A 22032-nucleotide genomic window follows, 5' to 3' on the forward strand; every position below is an offset into this window, starting at 1 on the left:
TGCGATTTTTTCTCATTACATATTGAGCATCTCCAGAAGGAAGAAGTTTCTGTTATGGCATTGCTGACCTTTCCACCAATCATTGTTAAGCTTAGCTGATATAATACGTTAATAGAGAATTCCTTTATTTTTATTTGCTCCAGTGCATTTATTTCATCTTTTAAATATTCCACTAAATCTTTTGTTGTTTTCTTTGACTCCTTTATATATTCAAATCCAATGGGTCTACAAAAATTTTTTGAACCCGGAGTTGTATTGATCCATATATCTTCAAATGAATTTCCGATGCTTGACGATGATGGATTAAGGCAATATGAACGAATTCGTAATGGCACTAATGATGACATAAATACACTTTTGTAGTCTGCTAATGTCCGACTTCCACAAGCTTGTTTGTATTCTGGAAGTGCTGATAAACCGTCACATCCCCACTTACACATTAAGACAACATCACAGTTATGAATTTTCCTTAGTTGGTCTTCTGAAAAGTCTGACACAATTCTTGATGCTGTGTTTTCGAGCAAAGATGATATATCAATACAAGCTTCCACATCATTAACAGAAATAGGTGATGGTAGGATAGTTTGTTTTTTTTCCTGGATCGCCTTGTATGATGGTAATATATTGTGTCCTTTTTCATGCAGAGCTTTCCTTAATATTTGGTACTTATTTCGACTGAGACCCAGTTCCAACATAAGCGCTATTGCTTCCTCTTCAGTAAAATTTGATTGTGATGTTGGAGTTGGTATACTTTCCACAATTCGCTTAAGTCGTTTTGGTGATGCATTAGGAAGAATAGTTGCAATATGTACGGCATCCATAGGTTGGTTTTCCTATTTCAGCATTTCGTTAAATGTATCTGCAATTTCCTCATTTGAGATTGAAAAAAATTTTTGTGTGACCCTCTTTTTTTTACCTTGAACATAAGTCTTCGTATGACTTGCAAGGCGCTCCTGTTGATGTGTTGTAAGTTGAGATTTCCGTAGTAGTTTCCATCCAACTACAAAATTTTAATCGAAATTTCTTTTGATTTCCATCCACAGACTTACTTTTTACATCAAAAAGTTTTCAATTTTTGATATGCCTGTTTTGTTTACTTTTCTACTATATGTATTTTTTATATAATTTGAAATGTCTTCAATTCTTTCTGGCCCTTTTGAAGATACACTCCATAAAACGGAACACAACTCTTCGTACTTTAATGTAATCTTCATTGTAGATTTATTAAATATGGTACTTAAAATCTGAGAAGTTTACTTATATACCAATTCTTGTCATTTCCGATACAGGTATTCCAAAGTAAAAAATTACGAATTGTCTACCTATTAACATTTAGGACTATATTACTATAACCTGTAATTCAGTCATTGATATTTCTTATTAGTGAATGAATCGAAATTATCATTACCTTTCTGTCGAAAAAATTTAGGTAAAAAATAGTTATAAATTTCTGAAAATTTAAGCATAATAGGACCTTTCAATTATAAGGATAAGCAAACAAATAGAAAATAGGTAAATATAAGATTTAAATATGTTCTGTCATATTTAATACTAAAATATGAAAAATATGAAATTAAAGGATACAGGTTTAAATGAACATATTTTTGAATGTAATTGAGATATTGGCTTGAAAATTTTTGTAAAGAATCGAGAATTTCCATATCAAACTAAAAAAAGATATTAAGGGATAAATATGGACTAAATTGTTGTAGATATTTGCGACCCAAAAAATCTTTATTTATGAACAAAACTCAATGAAATTTTCAACGCTTGTTAAATTTGTCATTTCAAATAAGAAAATGCAAAAAAAATTGAAAAGGTCAAAGGGCATCCCGCAATTCCCAAAAATAGGAATGAAAATCCCAAAAATGGGATTTTTACTTTTTTGCCTATAGGGTCCACATTTCTTTCAGGGCTGGGAAAATACTTTTGGAGTAAATAGAAAACATATTGAGGTTTCCAAAACTGCTTTCAGTTTTCTGATCCCAGCTTTGGGATTTTAGAACATGTCGCCCAAAGTTGAAGTTTTGATAAAAAAATAGGTCATATTCGGAAGGACGCAGTGGCAACATTTTCAAAAAATAGGACAAGTTTTTTACGCCAAAGCGTTCTGCGTAAAGATACCTTTTAGAAAACTATAAAATTGTTATATGTTCTTAAAGAAAATTTTATTTTATTAATAAAAAAGTTAAGACACATTTTTGGCAAAAAACGGCAAAAATCTAAAATTTTTTGAATTTTTAAATTAAAAAACGTATATTTTTGGATCTGTAAATGATATTGATCTGAAATTTTTTGTATATTATTGGAATATTTTTGTTGTCTAACTAACAAAAAAAATTGAGTCCATTTGGTCCAAAATTACGCCCGGTATTCAAAAAAAGACGGACCAAGGTATGGTAAATTTTGTATCACTAAATTTTTAAATGCCTATAACTCGGATATTATAAGAGATAAGTAGTATGTCCAAGCATGTTTTTTTAAGATCTCAAGCGCTTTCAGAAAATATAAAAATCTTTGTATTTGGGTGAAAAACAAAAAAATGGCACGAGTTTAAAAATTTTACATGTCGTAGGTACCCTACTTTGAGCCGCCACAGCGCCGTCCCTGGGGCATCTTCAAAACTTAAACTCGAATACTCCTTGGCTACGCTCACGACAAATTTTATCCCGATCGGATCAGCCGTTTAGAAATGCCAGATTTATTTCCAAAAAATTTCGATTCTGCCCCACTGTGAGTCGGTGTGCACCAAAACTGCCCATAGTGAACGATAGGGAATCGATTAAGGAATCGATACCTATTTGGTTTTTTCTCGGGGTACTTTCTATTGGATGCTATGACGTAACAATAACTTTAACAAATACACAAATCTAACGAAAGTGTGCACCTAAACAGCTAATAGCGATCGATAGGGAATCAATTAAGGAATCGATCAATATATTGATTTTTTTCCGGGGTACTTTCTATCGAATGTTGTGAAGTAGCAAACTTTGACAAATCGCAAATCTAACTAAAGGCTAAAAAGTTTTAATACAAAATAATTTTAAAATATTCTGTGTGCACCAAAAGAGTCAATAGAGATCTATAGAGAATCGATGAACGAATTGATCCCCATATTGATTTTTTTGTTTTGTTTTGTTTTGAGATGATAGAGTTTCATAACAAATCCATCTTTTTCGCATAGTTGAAAGAACAGGATCAGAAGATAGAAGTAAACCATTAAAAATATCTTCATTCTGTGATTGCCTGGAGCATTTTCTTGAGCTGAATAGTTGAACATGCTTAAAATCTCGATTCCTCGCTTCCTGGGCTTCTTCTGTTAACTCTCCAAGTGGAAGAATATTCGATTCAATTATTATTTGACCATGACACAATACTTTGTGTACTGTTGGTGTTAGTTCCCTCCATGGATACAGAGATACAAGTAATTTAGAAATTTCAGATGTATATTCCCCAAATCGATTTCCATTAATTTTATGTTTACTATTCAGTGCCATTAAAATAGTGTTAACTCTTCGAAGCAACTCCTTGTCGATTCCAGTTATTTTCGAAGTAATTTCAAAATCACGAAAAAACCTTCTCACCGTATTACCGTCATTTGTACTACCGCAACTTGGAAGTGGTTTGTCGATGTTTAATCCCATCTGAACTTTAAATTCTTCTTGGATTCTGCTTTTTTCCGCAGCTCTCAGTTCTTTCAATTCTTCATTATTTTTTGTTGATTTAGTAAGATTCTCTGGCACACTTCTATATTTGAGGTCGTATGCTATGTGTAAAAAGTAATCCAAAAATCGTATTCTGGCATGAAGTGGTGAAATTCCGAAAGACAGGACTTCTTCATTAATACTTCTGCTTTTGTTTATATTTGAGAATTGCGACTTTTTCTCATTACATATTGAGCATCTCCAGAAGGAAGAAGTTTCTGTTATGGCATTGCTGACCTTTCCATCAATCATTGTTAAGCTTAGCTGATATAATACGTCAATAGAGAATTCCTTTATTTTTATTTGCTCCAGTGCATTTATTTCATCTTTTAAATATTCCACTAAATCTTTTGTTGTTTTCTTTGACTCCTTTATATATTCAAATCCAATGGGTCTACAAAAATTTTTTGAACCCGGAGTTGTATTGATCCATATATCTTCAAATGAATTTCCGATGCTTGACGATGATGGATTAAGGCAATATGAACGAATTCGTAATGGCACTAATGATGACATAAATACACTTTTGTAGTCTGCTAATGTCCGACTTCCACAAGCTTGTTTGTATTCTGGAAGTGCTGATAAACCGTCACATCCCCACTTACACATTAAGACAACATCACAGTTATAAATTTTCCTTAGTTGGTCTTCTGAAAAGTCTGACACAATTCTTGATGCTGTGTTTTCGAGCAAAGATGATATATCAATACAAGCTTCCACATCATTAACAGCAATAGGTGATGGTAGGATAGTTTGTTTTTTTTTCCTGGATCGCCTTGTATGATGGTAATATATTGTGTCCTTTTTCATGCAGAGCTTTCCTTAATATTTGGTACTTATTTCGACTGAGACCCAGTTCCAACATAAGCGCTATTGCTTCCTCTTCAGTAAAATTTGATTGTGATGTTGGAGTTGGTATACTTTCCACAATTCGCTTAAGTCGTTTTGGTGATGCATTAGGAAGAATAGTTGCAATATGTACGGCATCCATAGGTTGGTTTTCCTATTTCAGCATTTCGTTAAATGTATCTGCAATTTCCTCATTTGAGATTGAAAAAAATTTTTGTGTGACCCTCTTTTTTTTTACCTTGAACATAAGTCTTCGTATGACTTGCAAGGCGCTCCTGTTGATGTGTTGTAAGTTGAGATTTCCGTAGTAGTTTCCATCCAACTACAAAATTTTAATCGAAATTTCTTTTGATTTCCATCCACAGACTTACTTTTTACATCAAAAAGTTTTCAATTTTTGATATGCCTGTTTTGTCTACTTTTCTACTATATGTAGTTTTTATATAATTTGAAATGTCTTCAATTCTTTCTGGCCCTTTTGAAGATACACTCCATAAAACGGAACACAACTCTTCGTACTTTAATGTAATCTTCATTGTAGATTTATTAAATATGGTACTTAAAATCTGAGAAGTTTACTTATATACCAATTCTTGTCATTTCCGATACAGGTATTCCAAAGTAAAAAATTACGAATTGTCTACCTATTAACATTTAGGACTATATTACTATAACCTGTAATTCAGTCATTGATATTTCTTATTAGTGAATGAATTGAAATTATCATTACCTTTCTGTCGAAAAAATTTAGGTAAAAAATAGTTATAAATTTCTGAAAATTTAAGCATAATAGGACCTTTCAATTATAAGGATAAGCAAACAAATAGAAAATAGGTAAATATAAGATTTAAATATGTTCTGTCATATTTAATACTAAAATATGAAAAATATGAAATTAAAGGATACAGGTTTAAATGAACATATTTTTGAATGTAATTGAGATATTTGCTTGAAATTTTTTGTAAAGAATCGAGAATTTCCATATCTAACTAAAAAAGATATTAAGGGATAAATATGGACTAAATTGTTGTAGCTATCTGCGACCCTATTAAAATTTTGATATAAATCATAGTTTTAGAAATTAAACAAATATGTAATATATGACAAAATCTTTATTTATGAACAAAACTCAATGAAATTTTCAACGCTTGTTAAAAATTGAAAAGGTCAAAGGGCATCCCGCAATTCCCAAAAATAGGAATGAAAACCCCAAAAATGGGATTTTTACTTTTTTGCCTATAGGGTCCACATTTCTTTCAGGGCTGGGAAAATACTTTTGGAGTAAATAGAAAACATATTGAGGTTTCCAAAACTGCTTTCAGTTTTCTGATCCCAGCTTTGGGATTTTAGAACATGTCGCCCAAAGTTGAAGTTTTGATAAAAAATAGGTCATATTCGGAAGGACGCAGTGGCAACATTTTCAAAAAATAGGACAAGTTTTTTACGCCAAAGCGTTCTGCGTAAAGATACCTTTTAGAAAACTATAAAATTGTTATATGTTCTTAAAGAAAATTTTATTTTATTAATAAAAGAGTTAAGACACATTTTTGGCAAAAAAAACGGCAAAAATCTAAAATTTTTTGAATTTTTAAATTAAAAAACGTATATTTTTGGATCTGTAAATGATATTGATCTGAAATTTTTTGTATATTATTGGAATATTTTTGTTGTCTAACTAACAAAAAAAATTGAGTCCATTTGGTCCAAAATTACGCCCGGTATTCAAAATAAGACGGACCAAGGTATGGTAAATTTTGTATCACTAAATTTTTAAATGCCTATAACTCGGATATTATAAGAGATAAGTAGTATTTCCAAGCATGTTTTTTTTAAGATCTCAAGCGCTTTCAGAAAATATATTTGGGTGAAAAACAAAAAAATGGCACGAGTTTAAAAATTTTACATGTCGTAGGTACCCTACTTTGAGCCGCCACAGCGCCGTCCCTGGGGCATTTGTAGGGTTCATCTTCAAAACTTAAACTCGAATACTCCTTGGCTACGCTCACGACAAATTTTATGGCCGTTTAGAAATGCCAGATTTATTTCCAAAAAATTTAGATTCTGCCCCACTGTGAGTCGGTGTGCACCAAAACTGCCCATAGTGAACGATACGGAATCGATACCTATTTGGTTTTTTCTCGGGGTACTTTCTATTGGATGCTATGACGTAACAATAACTTTAACAAATACACAAATCTAACGAAAGTGTGCACCTAAACAGCTAATAGCGATCGATAGGGAATCAATTAAGGAATCGATCAATATATTGATTTTTTTCCGGGGTACTTTCTATCGAATGTTGTGAAGTAGCAAACTTTGACAAATCGCAAATCTAACTAAAGGCTAAAAAGTTTTAATACAAAATAATTTTAAAATATTCTGTGTGCACCAAAAGAGTCAATAGAGATCTATAGAGAATCGATGAACGAATTGATCCCCATATTGATTTTTTTGTTTGTTTTGTTTTGAGATGATAGAGTTTCATAACAAATCCATCTTTTTCGCATAGTTGAAAGAACAGGATCAGAAGATAGAAGTAAACCATTAAAAATATCTTCATTCTGTGATTGCCTGGAGCATTTTCTTGAGCTGAATAGTTGAACATGCTTAAAATCTCGATTCCTCGCTTCCTGGGCTTCTTCTGTTAACTCTCCAAGTGGAAGAATATTCGATTCAATTATTATTTGACCATGACACAATACTTTGTGTACTGTTGGTGTTAGTTCCCTCCATGGATACAGAGATACAAGTAATTTAGAAATTTCAGATGTATATTCCCCAAATCGATTTCCATTAATTTTATGTTTACTATTCAGTGCCATTAAAATAGTGTTAACTCTTCGAAGCAACTCCTTGTCGATTCCAGTTATTTTCGAAGTAATTTCAAAATCACGAAAAAACCTTCTCACCGTATTACCGTCATTTGTACTACCGCAACTTGGAAGTGGTTTGTCGATGTTTAATCCCATCTGAACTTTAAATTCTTCTTGGATTCTGCTTTTTTCCGCAGCTCTCAGTTCTTTCAATTCTTCATTATTTTTTGTTGATTTAGTAAGATTCTCTGGCACACTTCTATATTTGAGGTCGTATGCTATGTGTAAAAAGTAATCCAAAAATCGTATTCTGGCATGAAGTGGTGAAATTCCGAAAGACAGGACTTCTTCATTAATACTTCTGCTTTTGTTTATATTTGAGAATTGCGACTTTTTCTCATTACATATTGAGCATCTCCAGAAGGAAGAAGTTTCTGTTATGGCATTGCTGACCTTTCCATCAATCATTGTTAAGCTTAGCTGATATAATACGTCAATAGAGAATTCCTTTATTTTTATTTGCTCCAGTGCATTTATTTCATCTTTTAAATATTCCACTAAATCTTTTGTTGTTTTCTTTGACTCCTTTATATATTCAAATCCAATGGGTCTACAAAAATTTTTTGAACCCGGAGTTGTATTGATCCATATATCTTCAAATGAATTTCCGATGCTTGACGATGATGGATTAAGGCAATATGAACGAATTCGTAATGGCACTAATGATGACATAAATACACTTTTGTAGTCTGCTAATGTCCGACTTCCACAAGCTTGTTTGTATTCTGGAAGTGCTGATAAACCGTCACATCCCCACTTACACATTAAGACAACATCACAGTTATAAATTTTCCTTAGTTGGTCTTCTGAAAAGTCTGACACAATTCTTGATGCTGTGTTTTCGAGCAAAGATGATATATCAATACAAGCTTCCACATCATTAACAGCAATAGGTGATGGTAGGATAGTTTGTTTTTTTTCCTGGATCGCCTTGTATGATGGTAATATATTGTGTCCTTTTTCATGCAGAGCTTTCCTTAATATTTGGTACTTATTTCGACTGAGACCCAGTTCCAACATAAGCGCTATTGCTTCCTCTTCAGTAAAATTTGATTGTGATGTTGGAGTTGGTATACTTTCCACAATTCGCTTAAGTCGTTTTGGTGATGCATTAGGAAGAATAGTTGCAATATGTACGGCATCCATAGGTTGGTTTTCCTATTTCAGCATTTCGTTAAATGTATCTGCAATTTCCTCATTTGAGATTGAAAAAAATTTTTGTGTGACCCTCTTTTTTTTGACCTTGAACATAAGTCTTCGTATGACTTGCAAGGCGCTCCTGTTGATGTGTTGTAAGTTGAGATTTCCGTAGTAGTTTCCATCCAACTACAAAATTTTAATCGAAATTTCTTTTGATTTCCATCCACAGACTTACTTTTTACATCAAAAAGTTTTCAATTTTTGATATGCCTGTTTTGTCTACTTTTCTACTATATGTAGTTTTTATATAATTTGAAATGTCTTCAATTCTTTCTGGCCCTTTTGAAGATACACTCCATAAAACGGAACACAACTCTTCGTACTTTAATGTAATCTTCATTGTAGATTTATTAAATATGGTACTTAAAATCTGAGAAGTTTACTTATATACCAATTCTTGTCATTTCCGATACAGGTATTCCAAAGTAAAAAATTACGAATTGTCTACCTATTAACATTTAGGACTATATTACTATAACCTGTAATTCAGTCATTGATATTTCTTATTAGTGAATGAATCGAAATTATCATTACCTTTCTGTCGAAAAAATTTAGGTAAAAAATAGTTATAAATTTCTGAAAATTTAAGCATAATAGGACCTTTCAATTATAAGGATAAGCAAACAAATAGAAAATAGGTAAATATAATATTTAAATATGTTCTGTCATATTTAATACTAAAATATGAAAAATATGAAATTAAAGGATACAGGTTTAAATGAACATATTTTTGAATGTAATTGAGATATTTGCTTGAAATTTTTTGTAAAGAATCGAGAATTTCCATATCTAACTAAAAAAGATATTAAGGGATAAATATGGACTAAATTGTTGTAGCTATCTGCGACCCTATTAAAATTTTGATATAAATCATAGTTTTAGAAATTAAACAAATATGTAATATATGACAAAATCTTTATTTATGAACAAAACTCAATGAAATTTTCAACGCTTGTTAAAAATTGAAAAGGTCAAAGGGCATCCCGCAATTCCCAAAAATAGGAATGAAAATCCCAAAAATGGGATTTTTACTTTTTTGCCTATAGGGTCCACATTTCTTTCAGGGCTGGGAAAATACTTTTGGAGTAAATAGAAAACATATTGAGGTTTCCAAAACTGCTTTCAGTTTTCTGATCCCAGCTTTGGGATTTTAGAACATGTCGCCCAAAGTTGAAGTTTTGATAAAAAATAGGTCATATTCGGAAGGACGCAGTGGCAACATTTTCAAAAAATAGGACAAGTTTTTTACGCCAAAGCGTTCTGCGTAAAGATACCTTTTAGAAAACTATAAAATTGTTATATGTTCTTAAAGAAAATTTTATTTTATTAATAAAAGAGTTAAGACACATTTTTGGCAAAAAAACGGCAAAAATCTAAAATTTTTTGAATTTTTAAATTAAAAAACGTATATTTTTGGATCTGTAAATGATATTGATCTGAAATTTTTTGTATATTATTGGAATATTTTTGTTGTCTAACTAACAAAAAAAATTGAGTCCATTTGGTCCAAAATTACGCCCGGTATTCCAAAAAAGACGGACCAAGGTATGGTAAATTTTGTATCACTAAATTTTTAAATGCCTATAACTCGGATATTATAAGAGATAAGTAGTATGTCCAAGCATGTTTTTTTAAGATCTCAAGCGCTTTCAGAAAATATAAAAATCTTTGTATTTGGGTGAAAAACAAAAAAATGGCACGAGTTTAAAAATTTTACATGTCGTAGGTACCCTACTTTGAGCCGCCACAGCGCCGTCCCTGGGGCATTTGTAGGGTTCATCTTCAAAACTTAAACTCGAATACTCCTTGGCTACGCTCACGACAAATTTTATCCCGATCGGATCAGCCGTTTAGAAATGCCAGATTTATTTCCAAAAAATTTCGATTCTGCCCCACTGTGAGTCGGTGTGCACCAAAACTGCCCATAGTGAACGATAGGGAATCGATTAAGGAATCGATACCTATTTGGTTTTTTCTCGGGGTACTTTCTATTGGATGCTATGACGTAACAATAACTTTAACAAATACACAAATCTAACGAAAGTGTGCACCTAAACATCTAATAGCGATCGATAGGGAATCAATTAAGGAATCGATCAATATATTGATTTTTTTCCGGGGTACTTTCTATCGAATGTTGTGAAGTAGCAAACTTTGACAAATCGCAAATCTAACTAAAGGCTAAAAAGTTTTAATACAAAATAATTTTAAAATATTCTGTGTGCACCAAAAGAGTCAATAGAGATCTATAGAGAATCGATGAACGAATTGATCCCCATATTGATTTTTTTGTTTTGTTTTGTTTTGAGATGATAGAGTTTCATAACAAATCCATCTTTTTCGCATAGTTGAAAGAACAGGATCAGAAGATAGAAGTAAACCATTAAAAATATCTTCATTCTGTGATTGCCTGGAGCATTTTCTTGAGCTGAATAGTTGAACATGCTTAAAATCTCGATTCCTCGCTTCCTGGGCTTCTTCTGTTAACTCTCCAAGTGGAAGAATATTCGATTCAATTATTATTTGACCATGACACAATACTTTGTGTACTGTTGGTGTTAGTTCCCTCCATGGATACAGAGATACAAGTAATTTAGAAATTTCAGATGTATACTCCCCAAATCGATTTCCATTAATTTTATGTTTACTATTCAGTGCCATTAAAATAGTGTTAACTCTTCGAAGCAACTCCTTGTCGATTCCAGTTATTTTCGAAGTAATTTCAAAATCACGAAAAAACCTTCTCGCCGTATTACCGTCATTTGTACTACCGCAATTTAGAAGTGGTTTGTCGATGTTTAATCCCATCTGAACTTTAAATTCTTCTTGGATTCTGCTTTTTTCCGCAGCTCTCAGTTCTTTCAATTCTTCATTATTTTTTGTTGATTTAGTAAGATTCTCTGGCACACTTCTATATTTGAGGTCGTATGCTATGTGTAAAAAGTAATCCAAAAATCGTATTCTGGCATGAATTGGTGAAATTCCGAAAGACAGGACTTCTTCATTAATACTTCTGCTTTTGTTTATATTTGAGAATTGCGACTTTTTCTCATTACATATTGAGCATCTCCAGAAGGAAGAAGTTTCTGTTATGGCATTGCTGACCTTTCCATCAATCATTGTTAAGCTTAGCTGATATAATACGTCAATAGAGAATTCCTTTATTTTTATTTGCTCCAGTGCATTTATTTCATCTTTTAAATATTCCACTAAATCTTTTGTTGTTTTCTTTGACTCCTTTATATATTCAAATCCAATGGGTCTACAAAAATTTTTTGAACCCGGAGTTGTATTGATCCATATATCTTCAAATGAATTTCCGATGCTTGACGATGATGGATTAAGGCAATATGAACGAATTCGTAATGGCACTAATGATGACATAAATACACTTTTGTAGTCTGCTAATGTCCGACTTCCACAAGCTTGTTTGTATTCTGGAAGTGCTGATAAACCGTCACATCCCCACTTACACATTAAGACAACATCACAGTTATGAATTTTCCTTAGTTGGTCTTCTGAAAAGTCTGACACAATTCTTGATGCTGTGTTTTCGAGCAAAGATGATATATCAATACAAGCTTCCACATCATTAACAGCAATAGGTGATGGTAGGATAGTTTGTTTTTTTCCTGGATCGCCTTGTATGATGGTAATATATTGTGTCCTTTTTCATGCAGAGCTTTCCTTAATATTTGTTACTTATTTCGACTGAGACCCAGTTCCAACATAAGCGCTATTGCTTCCTCTTCAGTAAAATTTGATTGTGATGTTGGAGTTGGTATACTTTCCACAATTCGCTTAAGTCGTTTTGGTGATGCATTAGGAAGAATAGTTGCAATATGTACGGCATCCATAGGTTGGTTTTCCTATTTCAGCATTTCGTTAAATGTATCTGCAATTTCCTCATTTGAGATTGAAAAAAATTTTTGTGTGACCCTCTTTTTTTTTGACCTTGAACATAAGTCTTCGTATGACTTGCAAGGCGCTCCTGTTGATGTGTTGTAAGTTGAGATTTCCGTAGTAGTTTCCATCCAACTACAAAATTTTAATCGAAATTTCTTTTGATTTCCATCCACAGACTTACTTTTTACATCAAAAAGTTTTCAATTTTTGATATGCCTGTTTTGTCTACTTTTCTACTATATGTAGTTTTTATATAATTTGAAATGTCTTCAATTCTTTCTGGCCCTTTTGAAGATACACTCCATAAAACGGAACACAACTCTTCGTACTTTAATGTAATCTTCATTGTAGATTTATTAAATATGGTACTTAAAATCTGAGAAGTTTACTTATATACCAATTCTTGTCATTTCCGATACAGGTATTCCAAAGTAAAAAATTACGAATTGTCTACCTATTAACATTTAGGACTATATTACTATAACCTGTAATTCAGTCATTGATATTTCTTATTAGTGAATGAATCGAAATTATCATTACCTTTCTGTCGAAAAAATTTAGGTAAAAAATAGTTATAAATTTCTGAAAATTTAAGCATAATAGGACCTTTCAATTATAAGGATAAGCAAACAAATAGAAAATAGGTAAATATAATATATAAATATGTTCTGTCATATTTAATACTAAAATATGAAAAATATGAAATTAAAGGATACAGGTTTAAATGAACATATTTTTGAATGTAATTGAGATATTTGCTTGAAATTTTTTGTAAAGAATCGAGAATTTCCATATCTAACTAAAAAAGATATTAAGGGATAAATATGGACTAAATTGTTGTAGCTATCTGCGACCCTATTAAAATTTTGATATAAATCATAGTTTTAGAAATTAAACAAATATGTAATATATGACAAAATCTTTATTTATGAACAAAACTCAATGAAATTTTCAACGCTTGTTAAATTTGTCATTTCAAATAAGAAAATGCAAAAATTGAAAAGGTCAAAGGGCATCCCGCAATTCCCAAAAATAGGAATGAAAATCCCAAAAATGGGATTTTTACTTTTTTGCCTATAGGGTCCACATTTCTTTCAGGGCTGGGAAAATACTTTTGGAGTAAATAGAAAACATATTGAGGTTTCCAAAACTGCTTTCAGTTTTCTGATCCCAGCTTTGGGATTTTAGAACATGTCGCCCAAAGTTGAAGTTTTGATAAAAAATAGGTCATATTCGGAAGGACGCAGTGGCAACATTTTCAAAAAATAGGACAAGTTTTTTACGCCAAAGCGTTCTGCGTAAAGATACCTTTTAGAAAACTATAAAATTGTTATATGTTCTTAAAGAAAATTTTATTTTATTAATAAAAGAGTTAAGACACATTTTTGGCAAAAAAACGGCAAAAATCTAAAATTTTTTGAATTTTTAAATTAAAAAACGTATATTTTTGGATCTGTAAATGATATTGATCTGAAATTTTTTGTATATTATTGGATAATTTTGTTGTCTAACTAACAAAAAAATTGAGTCCATTTGGTCCAAAATTACGCCCGGTATTCAAAAAAAGACGGACCAAGGTATGGTAAATTTTGTATCACTAAATTTTTAAATGCCTATAACTCGGATATTATAAGAGATAAGTAGTATGTCCAAGCATGTTTTTTTAAGATCTCAAGCGCTTTCAGAAAATATAAAAATCTTTGTATTTGGGTGAAAAACAAAAAAATGGCACGAGTTTAAAAATTTTACATGTCGTAGGTACCCTACTTTGAGCCGCCACAGCGCCGTCCCTGGGGCATTTGTAGGGTTCATCTTCAAAACTTAAACTCGAATACTCCTTGGCTACGCTCACGACAAATTTTATCCCGATCGGATCAGCCGTTTAGAAATGCCAGATTTATTTCCAAAAAATTTCGATTCTGCCCCACTGTGAGTCGGTGTGCACCAAAACTGCCCATAGTGAACGATAGGGAATCGATTAAGGAATCGATACCTATTTGGTTTTTTCTCGGGGTACTTTCTATTGGATGCTATGACGTAACAATAACTTTAACAAATACACAAATCTAACGAAAGTGTGCACCTAAACAGCTAATAGCGATCGATAGGGAATCAATTAAGGAATCGATCAATATATTGATTTTTTTTCCGGGGTACTTTCTATCGAATGTTGTGAAGTAGCAAACTTTGACAAATCGCAAATCTAACTAAAGGCTAAAAAGTTTTAATACAAAATAATTTTAAAATATTCTGTGTGCACCAAAAGAGTCAATAGAGATCTATAGAGAATCGATGAACGAATTGATCCCCATATTGATTTTTTTCCGGGATACGAATCGATCACAAAATTATTTTTTTTTCTGTGTACTTGCATAACTCAGTAAATTTTATAAAAATCGCAAAAGTTTCTACATATATGAAAAAAAAATTAAATGTTCTGTGAGCAAAAAATTGTCAATGCTGATCGATAAGGTATTGATAAAGGAATCTGTTTAAGTACAAATCGATTATTTGCGGCATTTTTCTCTAAGTGTAAATCCTAATGATTTACTACCATTAGTTTACATCTTTGATGGAAAACTATAATAAAACTAACGAGTAAACCGCTAACGGTGTTTAAACATTGTTTGCCTCCATTATTTAGTTATAAGTTTGATTTGGTTATTAGCCAAAGTGAAGCCATCTACTGCACTTGTGCAAAGAGTTTTTTGAAACTAACATTTACAAAGGTAAATAATAAAGAAAGAGATTTATTCTCTGATTTTGAAATTTCATTAATTTTCTTGTGTTTTACTTTTTATCATTGGGAAACTTATTTGGTTTGTCCATCTTGAATCGAATCGGATATACGCCGAAACATTGTTCCTTCGGACCGGATTAAACACAAGGAAAATTTATCCATTTACAAAGGAAGTCTCCTTGACAAGGAAATACAAAGCCCTTTAAATTGGAATCAACATCAATTGGAAAAAATAAGGTTAGTGAATTTGGCATTAAAAGTGGTAGTTTTGTTGAAAAATATAAAGTCACAAATTAATTATACACATATATGTACTTGTGTGTGTGTTTGCGAAGTATAAATTTATATTTCTTAAGAAACAACAAGTTGGTTAGTGTCAAAAAGGGATTTTTTGTATTACTGTGAATTAATTCTTATTGTGAATTAAATTTATCAAATACATCCCTGGGGAAATATATTTTATACAGTACCCCTTTGACATTTGTGATCGGTACCATTTTTATCAAGGCTGTGTTTGTTTATAAAGACGGACAGCCATAATTAAAATTAAAAATTTGTGCTTTTTTTGATAATTGAAGATTAAGAAGTTAATTAGAATAAACAATATCGAGTAAAGTTATAAGCGGTGCATTTTTCTTTTTTTTCCTCCTTTATATACACTCGATTAATAAGATTATAAAGTACTTTCGAAATAAATAAGTGTTTAAATAAACTTCAAGTCGCGGCTAGTGTTAGCGAAAAAAGGTAAAAGAAATATAATTCTATCTAAAGCACAGCCGTTAGAGGAAACAACTCTCAATATAATCGTAAGAGTAAATTTGTTTATTTACGCATTCTCTAATTTATTTTTTGTAGATTTGCGTTTATTTATTTTCGTGTGGTTTGCAAGCATTTATCTTGTAATTTTTTGCTTCTTCTTCTCTTTTTGCAATTGCATAAAAGTCACCCTACGGTCGGTGGAATTGACTTAGTACAGTGACCTTTGAAATTTATTGAATACAATTTAGGATTGTCAATAGTAAAACGAATTAAAACTTTTTTTGAAAATGCCGTTGACAGCTCTCGAACGTTTTACCCGTCTTTCGGATTCGGTTATAAAATTTGAGGCTAATTTTCATACCATTCGCGAAGAGGAGCATCATGTTTATTATTTTGAAGTTTTGAACAGCGAACTGAAGATGTTATGGGAGAAAATGAAAATTGCCTTTGATAAGTGTATTGATGATCTTGAATCATCAGAAGACGCGGAGCCAGAGGATATCCAAGTGGCTGAAAGCAAATTTAATAGCACCATGAACATTTATGCGCGTTGTTCAAAGCTTATAAAACTAAAAATTGATGAACTTGAGGCCAGATCGAGACCTAAAGAGTCTCCTACTATTAATAATGATACAAACCATGATAACGTCAGTCATAATTTGCCTCTACCTCCCTGTGACACGGACATTTTCAGTGGCGATTACCTATCTTGGCCCACGTTTAGGGATCTTTTTACCGCATTGTATATCAATAACAGTCGCCTTAGTAATATAGAGCGGTTATGTTATTTGGTAAAAAGGACGGATAAGGAGGCAAGAGAGATTGTATCTAAATGTCCATTGACTAACCTAGGTTTTGATATCGCTTGGAAAAGCTTGAAGGATACATATGAAAATCCTCGAATGTTAGTAAATAATCAGTTGAAAGGTTTGTTTGGGTTAGAGACAATTTCAAAAGAAACTAGCTCGTCTTTGAAAACGTTGCAACGCGGAATTAATGGTTTTATTACTGCCATGGCAATTTATGAAATTTCCACTCAAAATTGGGATCCCATTCTAGTTTTTATCTGTATTCAAAGATTACCTTCTCAGACCGTGACATTATGGGAACAGAGCATCAAGGACAAAACGGCCTTATCCTTATGGAAGGATTTGGATATGTTTTTGTCCGAAAGAATTCAGACTTTGGATTGCATCCGCGATCTAACGAGTTCCAATGTTGATAAAAAAGGTTTTGAACGGAAAGTAAAGGCTCATGTTTCTAATACAGGCACTCAGAATGCGTGTGTAGTTTGTCATAGACAGGGTCACTTATTACGTTTTTGCCGTCAATTCAAAAAAATGTCTGTTTCTGAGAGGTATAACGTAGTAAAGAAACATCATTGTTGTGTGAACTGTTTTGCACCAAGCCATGAGGTTAGGGATTGCAAGAGCGAACATAGTTGTTCCGTTTGTAGGAAAAGACATCATACTTTGCTTCATCGTGAGAATCCAGTTGGTAATTCTGCTTCACCACCTATAGCTAATAATTCTAAAGTTGCAATAATTGGCAATACGCCTGAATTAAATTTGCAAGAAGCTTCTACCTCCGCCACTGCTCCAACTAATTCGAATCGCCAAGTCTTCCATATTTTACAAAATTCGTCTGTTTTATTGGGAACAGCTATGGTTTCGGTTCATAGTCATGATACAACGTATCCAGCTAGAGCATTAATTGATCCTGCTTCGGAAGCCTCTTTCATATCGGAACATTTGCGAAATCAACTGCGACTTCCGTCACATTCTACGAATGTTACGATTTCCGGTGTTCATAAAGACGCTTCTACAACTTCGAGGAAATGTTGCTCTATTCGAGTTGGTTCCCCACTAGATGCAGGTTTTAATTTGGAAGCTAATGCTTTTGTATTACCTTCTATTTCCGGAAATTTGCCTTCATTCAATTGTCCTTCGGAAATAAAAGGTGAATTACCAAATATAAGACTGGCAGATCGTAACTTTTACAAAAGTAGGGCAGTAGATTTATTACTTGGCGCTGACCTATATCCACGTATTATATTGAATGAAGTTCGGAATAATATAGTTGGTAGTTTAATGGCTCAGAAGACTGTGTTTGGTTGGGTTCTGACAGGACCCGTTAACATTTCGCCAAAAGATTCTATCAATGTATTCTCCACTACGATTACCCATTCAGAGGAGGATAATTTAAATGAGAATCTCACAAAATTTTGGGAGTTAGAACAGCCACCAAGACGGAAAGTGCTATCGCAATCCGATAAAATGTGTGAGGAAATCTATAGAAAGACTACCTTTCGTGATTCAGAGGGAAGATATGTAGTATCATTACCCTTTAAACCTGAGTTCCCTCAGGAAATTAATTTAGGAATCTCGAGGACAGGAGTGTTGAAACACGAAAACCAGATGTGAAGAAAATGTACGATGAAGTGCTGAAGGAGTATCTGGATTTGGATCACATGAGGCCCAAGGGGACTGGAAATAAGGTCGTTACTTACTCTTGCTATTTGCCACATCTTCCAGTTTTAAAACCGGAAAGTAATACCACAAGACTTAGAGTGGTGTTTAACGCTTCGAATAGGACCTCTAATGGTAAAAGTTTGAATGACTGTTTATTTGTAGGACCTTCTTTGCAAGCTGATTTGGTTAGTTTGATTTTGAGATGGCGACTATTTAAGTTTGTATTTAACTGTGACATTTCTAAAATGTATAGGCAAATTAGGGTCCATTCATCTCACACTCCATTCCAGCGAATTCTTTACAGAAGTTCAGCTGATGAAGAGATTGTGGATTATGAACTGCAGACCGTTACATTTGGTATTAATTGCGCTCCTTATTTGGCTATTAGGACTTTGCTACAACTAGCAGAGGACTCTGAGCAAACCTTCCCATTGGCTTCGAAGATTTTAAGGGAAGGAATGTACGTCGACGACGTGTTATCTGGAGCTCATGAAGTGTCTAGTGCTTTGTTAGCCAGGGATCAGTTGATTAGGGCTTTATCGGCTGCCGGGTTTGAACTCAGGAAATGGACTTCGAATGACAAGTCAATTTTAAAGGATTTGCCTCCTGGACATTTGGTTGACGCAAAGCTTTTAACTTTCATGGAGTCTAGTAGTTCAAAAACTTTAGGTATTTTTTGGAATGCCCAGTTAGATTCATTCTTCTTCAGAGTATGTCCTTTGGAAATTAAAACGTCTTATACGAAAAGAGAGGTGTTATCTACTATAGCAAAGTTTTTTGATCCAGTAGGCTGGTTAAGTCCAGTTATTGTCATAGCAAAGATAATTATGCAACGTATCTGGCTTGACAAAATAGGATGGGACGATTCTCTTACAAACTCTACTAGGAAAGAGTGGTTAAGATTTGTGGAGTTCTTTAACCAAGTAAATTTTATTAAAATCCCAAGATGGGTTAATTATTATAGAGATTCGGTCACTGAACTTCATTTATTCTCTGATTCCTCAGAGAAAGCTTATGCCGGAGTATTATATATACGTATAAAGTCACCATGTGGCGAAATTACTTCGAGCTTGTTAACTTCCAAGACCAAAGTAGCCCCATTAAAATCTGTGTCATTGCCTCGCCTTGAATTGTGTGGTGCGGTTTTGGCGTCGGAATTGCTTAAGAATGTTGCTCGGGACATTCAAATTCCGATTGAGCGTATCTATTGTTGGACTGACTCAACTATAGTATTGGCTTGGTTACGCAAACCACCCTATTCTTGGACAACATTTGTTGCAAATAGGGTCTGTCGCATCCAAGAGAACACTGGCAACCGCAATTGGTTTCACGTGCGTTCAGAAGAAAATCCTGCAGACTTAGGTAGTAGAGGTGTAGATCCTCTTACCTTATCCCGAAATGAATTGTGGTGGCATGGTCCTTCGTGGTTATGTCAGGATCAATCTAAATGGGAAATCCGGAGTTTGGATAATATGGACACTGACTTAGAAGTTCGAAAGACGAAAGTTAATGCTTCCTTCTTTACCCGTTTTGAGGATGTGATAGAAAGATTTTCTTCGCTATCTAGAGCTTTACGCGTTATATCGTATATATTCAGATTTTTCAACGCCACTCATCCAACGAGGAAAGGGCGTTTTGTTTATGAGACTAGTAGAATCTCTTGTCAAGAGATTAGAATGGTGAAACTTCGTTTAGCTATTGTAGCTCAAAAGGCCTATTATGCTAATGAATATAGATGTATTGTGGATAAGAAACCTTTACCATCAAAGAGCTCTTTAATCCCTTTAAACCCCTTCCTCGATGAGCGAAATGTTATGAGATTAAATGGTAGATTAGTGAGGTCACCTTCGTTGTCATATCGAGAGCAGTATCCCATCATATTACCTTACGGGTGTCGGCTTGCGAAACTTGTAGCGGAGTTTGTTCATAGGCTGACGATTCATGGTGGAAATCAATTAATGTTGAGAGTTTATCGAACTGAGTATTGGGTCCCTAGACTGCGAACCCTGATACGGACAGTGGTTCATCATTGTAAACGTTGCACGATAGATCGAAAACGTTCATACAGTCAAATTATGGCTGCGCTACCTCCGGAACGTACCACAATCGATAGACCATTTACAACCACTGGAGTTGATTTTGCAGGTCCTTTCGATGTGAAAAACTTTACTGGTCGTTCGTGTTTAATAAAAAAAGGTTATGTATGTGTATTTGTCTGTTTTTCGACCAAAGCCATACATTTAGAAGCGACTTCAGACCTATCTACTGACGCTGTTTTAGCGGCCTTTGATCGATTCATTTCTAGAAGAGGTTGTCCTCACACTATTTTTTCGGATAATGGTACGAACTTTGTTGGAGCGTCAAATGAAATAGCTAGGAATTTTCAAACCTTTTTAAAAGAATGCGAGGCCAGAATGAGTTCGAGAATAGGTTATGAGAGTTTGTCATGGAAATTTATACCAGCTGGCGCCCCTCATATGGGCGGCTTATGGGAAGCTGGAGTCAAAAGTTTTAAACTCCATTTTCGGAAAGAAGTTCAAAATTGTAAATATACGTTTGAGGAATTGTCTACGATCCTGGCTAGGATTGAGGCATGTCTGAATTCTCGTCCTTTGTGTCCTATGCCTGATAGTCCTAATGAGCTTACTGCACTCACTCCTGGTCATTTTTTAATAGGATCCGCAATACTGGCTCCACCGGAGCCAACAATATTTGACAGACCAATTAGTATTGTGAATCGTTATAGGAAAGTGAAGGCTTTTGTTCACTATATTTGCAAACGTTGGAAAGAGGAATATTTAGCAACTTTGCATAAAAGGTACAAGTGGCAACATCCCCAAAGAGATGTTTCGATCAATGATTTAGTTGTTTTACGAAATGAACAGTTACCTGCTACTTCATGGAAGATAGGAAGAGTAGTTCAGGTTTATAATGGTACTGATGGTCACGTTCGAGTAGTTGATGTTCGGACGTCAAATGGGATACTTAAAAGACCGATAACCAAACTTGTTGTTTTGCAAGATTAACTTACCTATCACTTTATGTCAATATTTCCCTACTAACCTTTTATTTTCCCTAGAACAATGGACTCTGTTAGAAAACTACAGCCAATTACCACAGTTTTGACTGAGGAAGAGCTCCTTAACGAGGACAACTCCAATGAAGTTACTGGATCCCAGGGTCTAACTGTTGAGAGCTTAAAGGTAGCAGCGTTAAGCTTGAATTCCCCAACCATGCAAGTGGAGTCCGTTGTTCCACCATTAAATAAGAAGAGGTTGGCCCGTCGCAGCAGAAGAAGCTGCTATGGAAGTGGTTGCAGAACCAACTATAGTACCCCCGCCAACCATTACTGTACCTGAACAAGTGGAAGCTTCGGGTTCGAATCCTGTCGATCAGCAAGCGCATCCTAATCGGGAAAAGCCGAGATGTCCAATTTGCCGCAAAAACCATTTGTTAAGGTTTTGCCGTAAATTCGAGAAAATGGACCTTGAGCTCAGATTTCGCAAAGTGGCATTGCACAAAGTTTGTTA

At 33.6% G+C, this 22032-nt stretch overlaps 2 protein-coding genes across 2 annotated transcripts in view; one reads left to right on the top strand and one right to left on the bottom strand.

The window, feature by feature from the left end:
* Nucleotides 1–22032, bottom strand: part of LOC119616426 (insulin receptor substrate 1) — a 244219-nt gene that overhangs the window by 214707 nt on the left and 7480 nt on the right. The window lies entirely within an intron of this gene.
* LOC119616431 lies at nucleotides 16319–18454 on the top strand. Its single transcript, XM_037972764.1, has one exon. The coding sequence runs from the start codon at nucleotides 16319–16321 to the stop codon at nucleotides 18452–18454; it is 2136 nt and encodes a 711-aa protein (XP_037828692.1).

Source organism: Lucilia sericata, unplaced genomic scaffold (genome assembly GCF_015586225.1).
Source record: "Lucilia sericata isolate MDLA Ls3-8-SP2 unplaced genomic scaffold, ASM1558622v1 Contig000071F_arrow, whole genome shotgun sequence".
In the NCBI taxonomy this organism is placed as follows: domain Eukaryota; kingdom Metazoa; phylum Arthropoda; class Insecta; order Diptera; family Calliphoridae; genus Lucilia; species Lucilia sericata.

Excerpts from the sequence above, each read along its gene's own strand:
- LOC119616431 (XM_037972764.1), top strand. The coding sequence starts at position 16,319 with ATGCCGTTGACAGCTCTCGAACGTTTTACCCGTCTTTCGGATTCGGTT.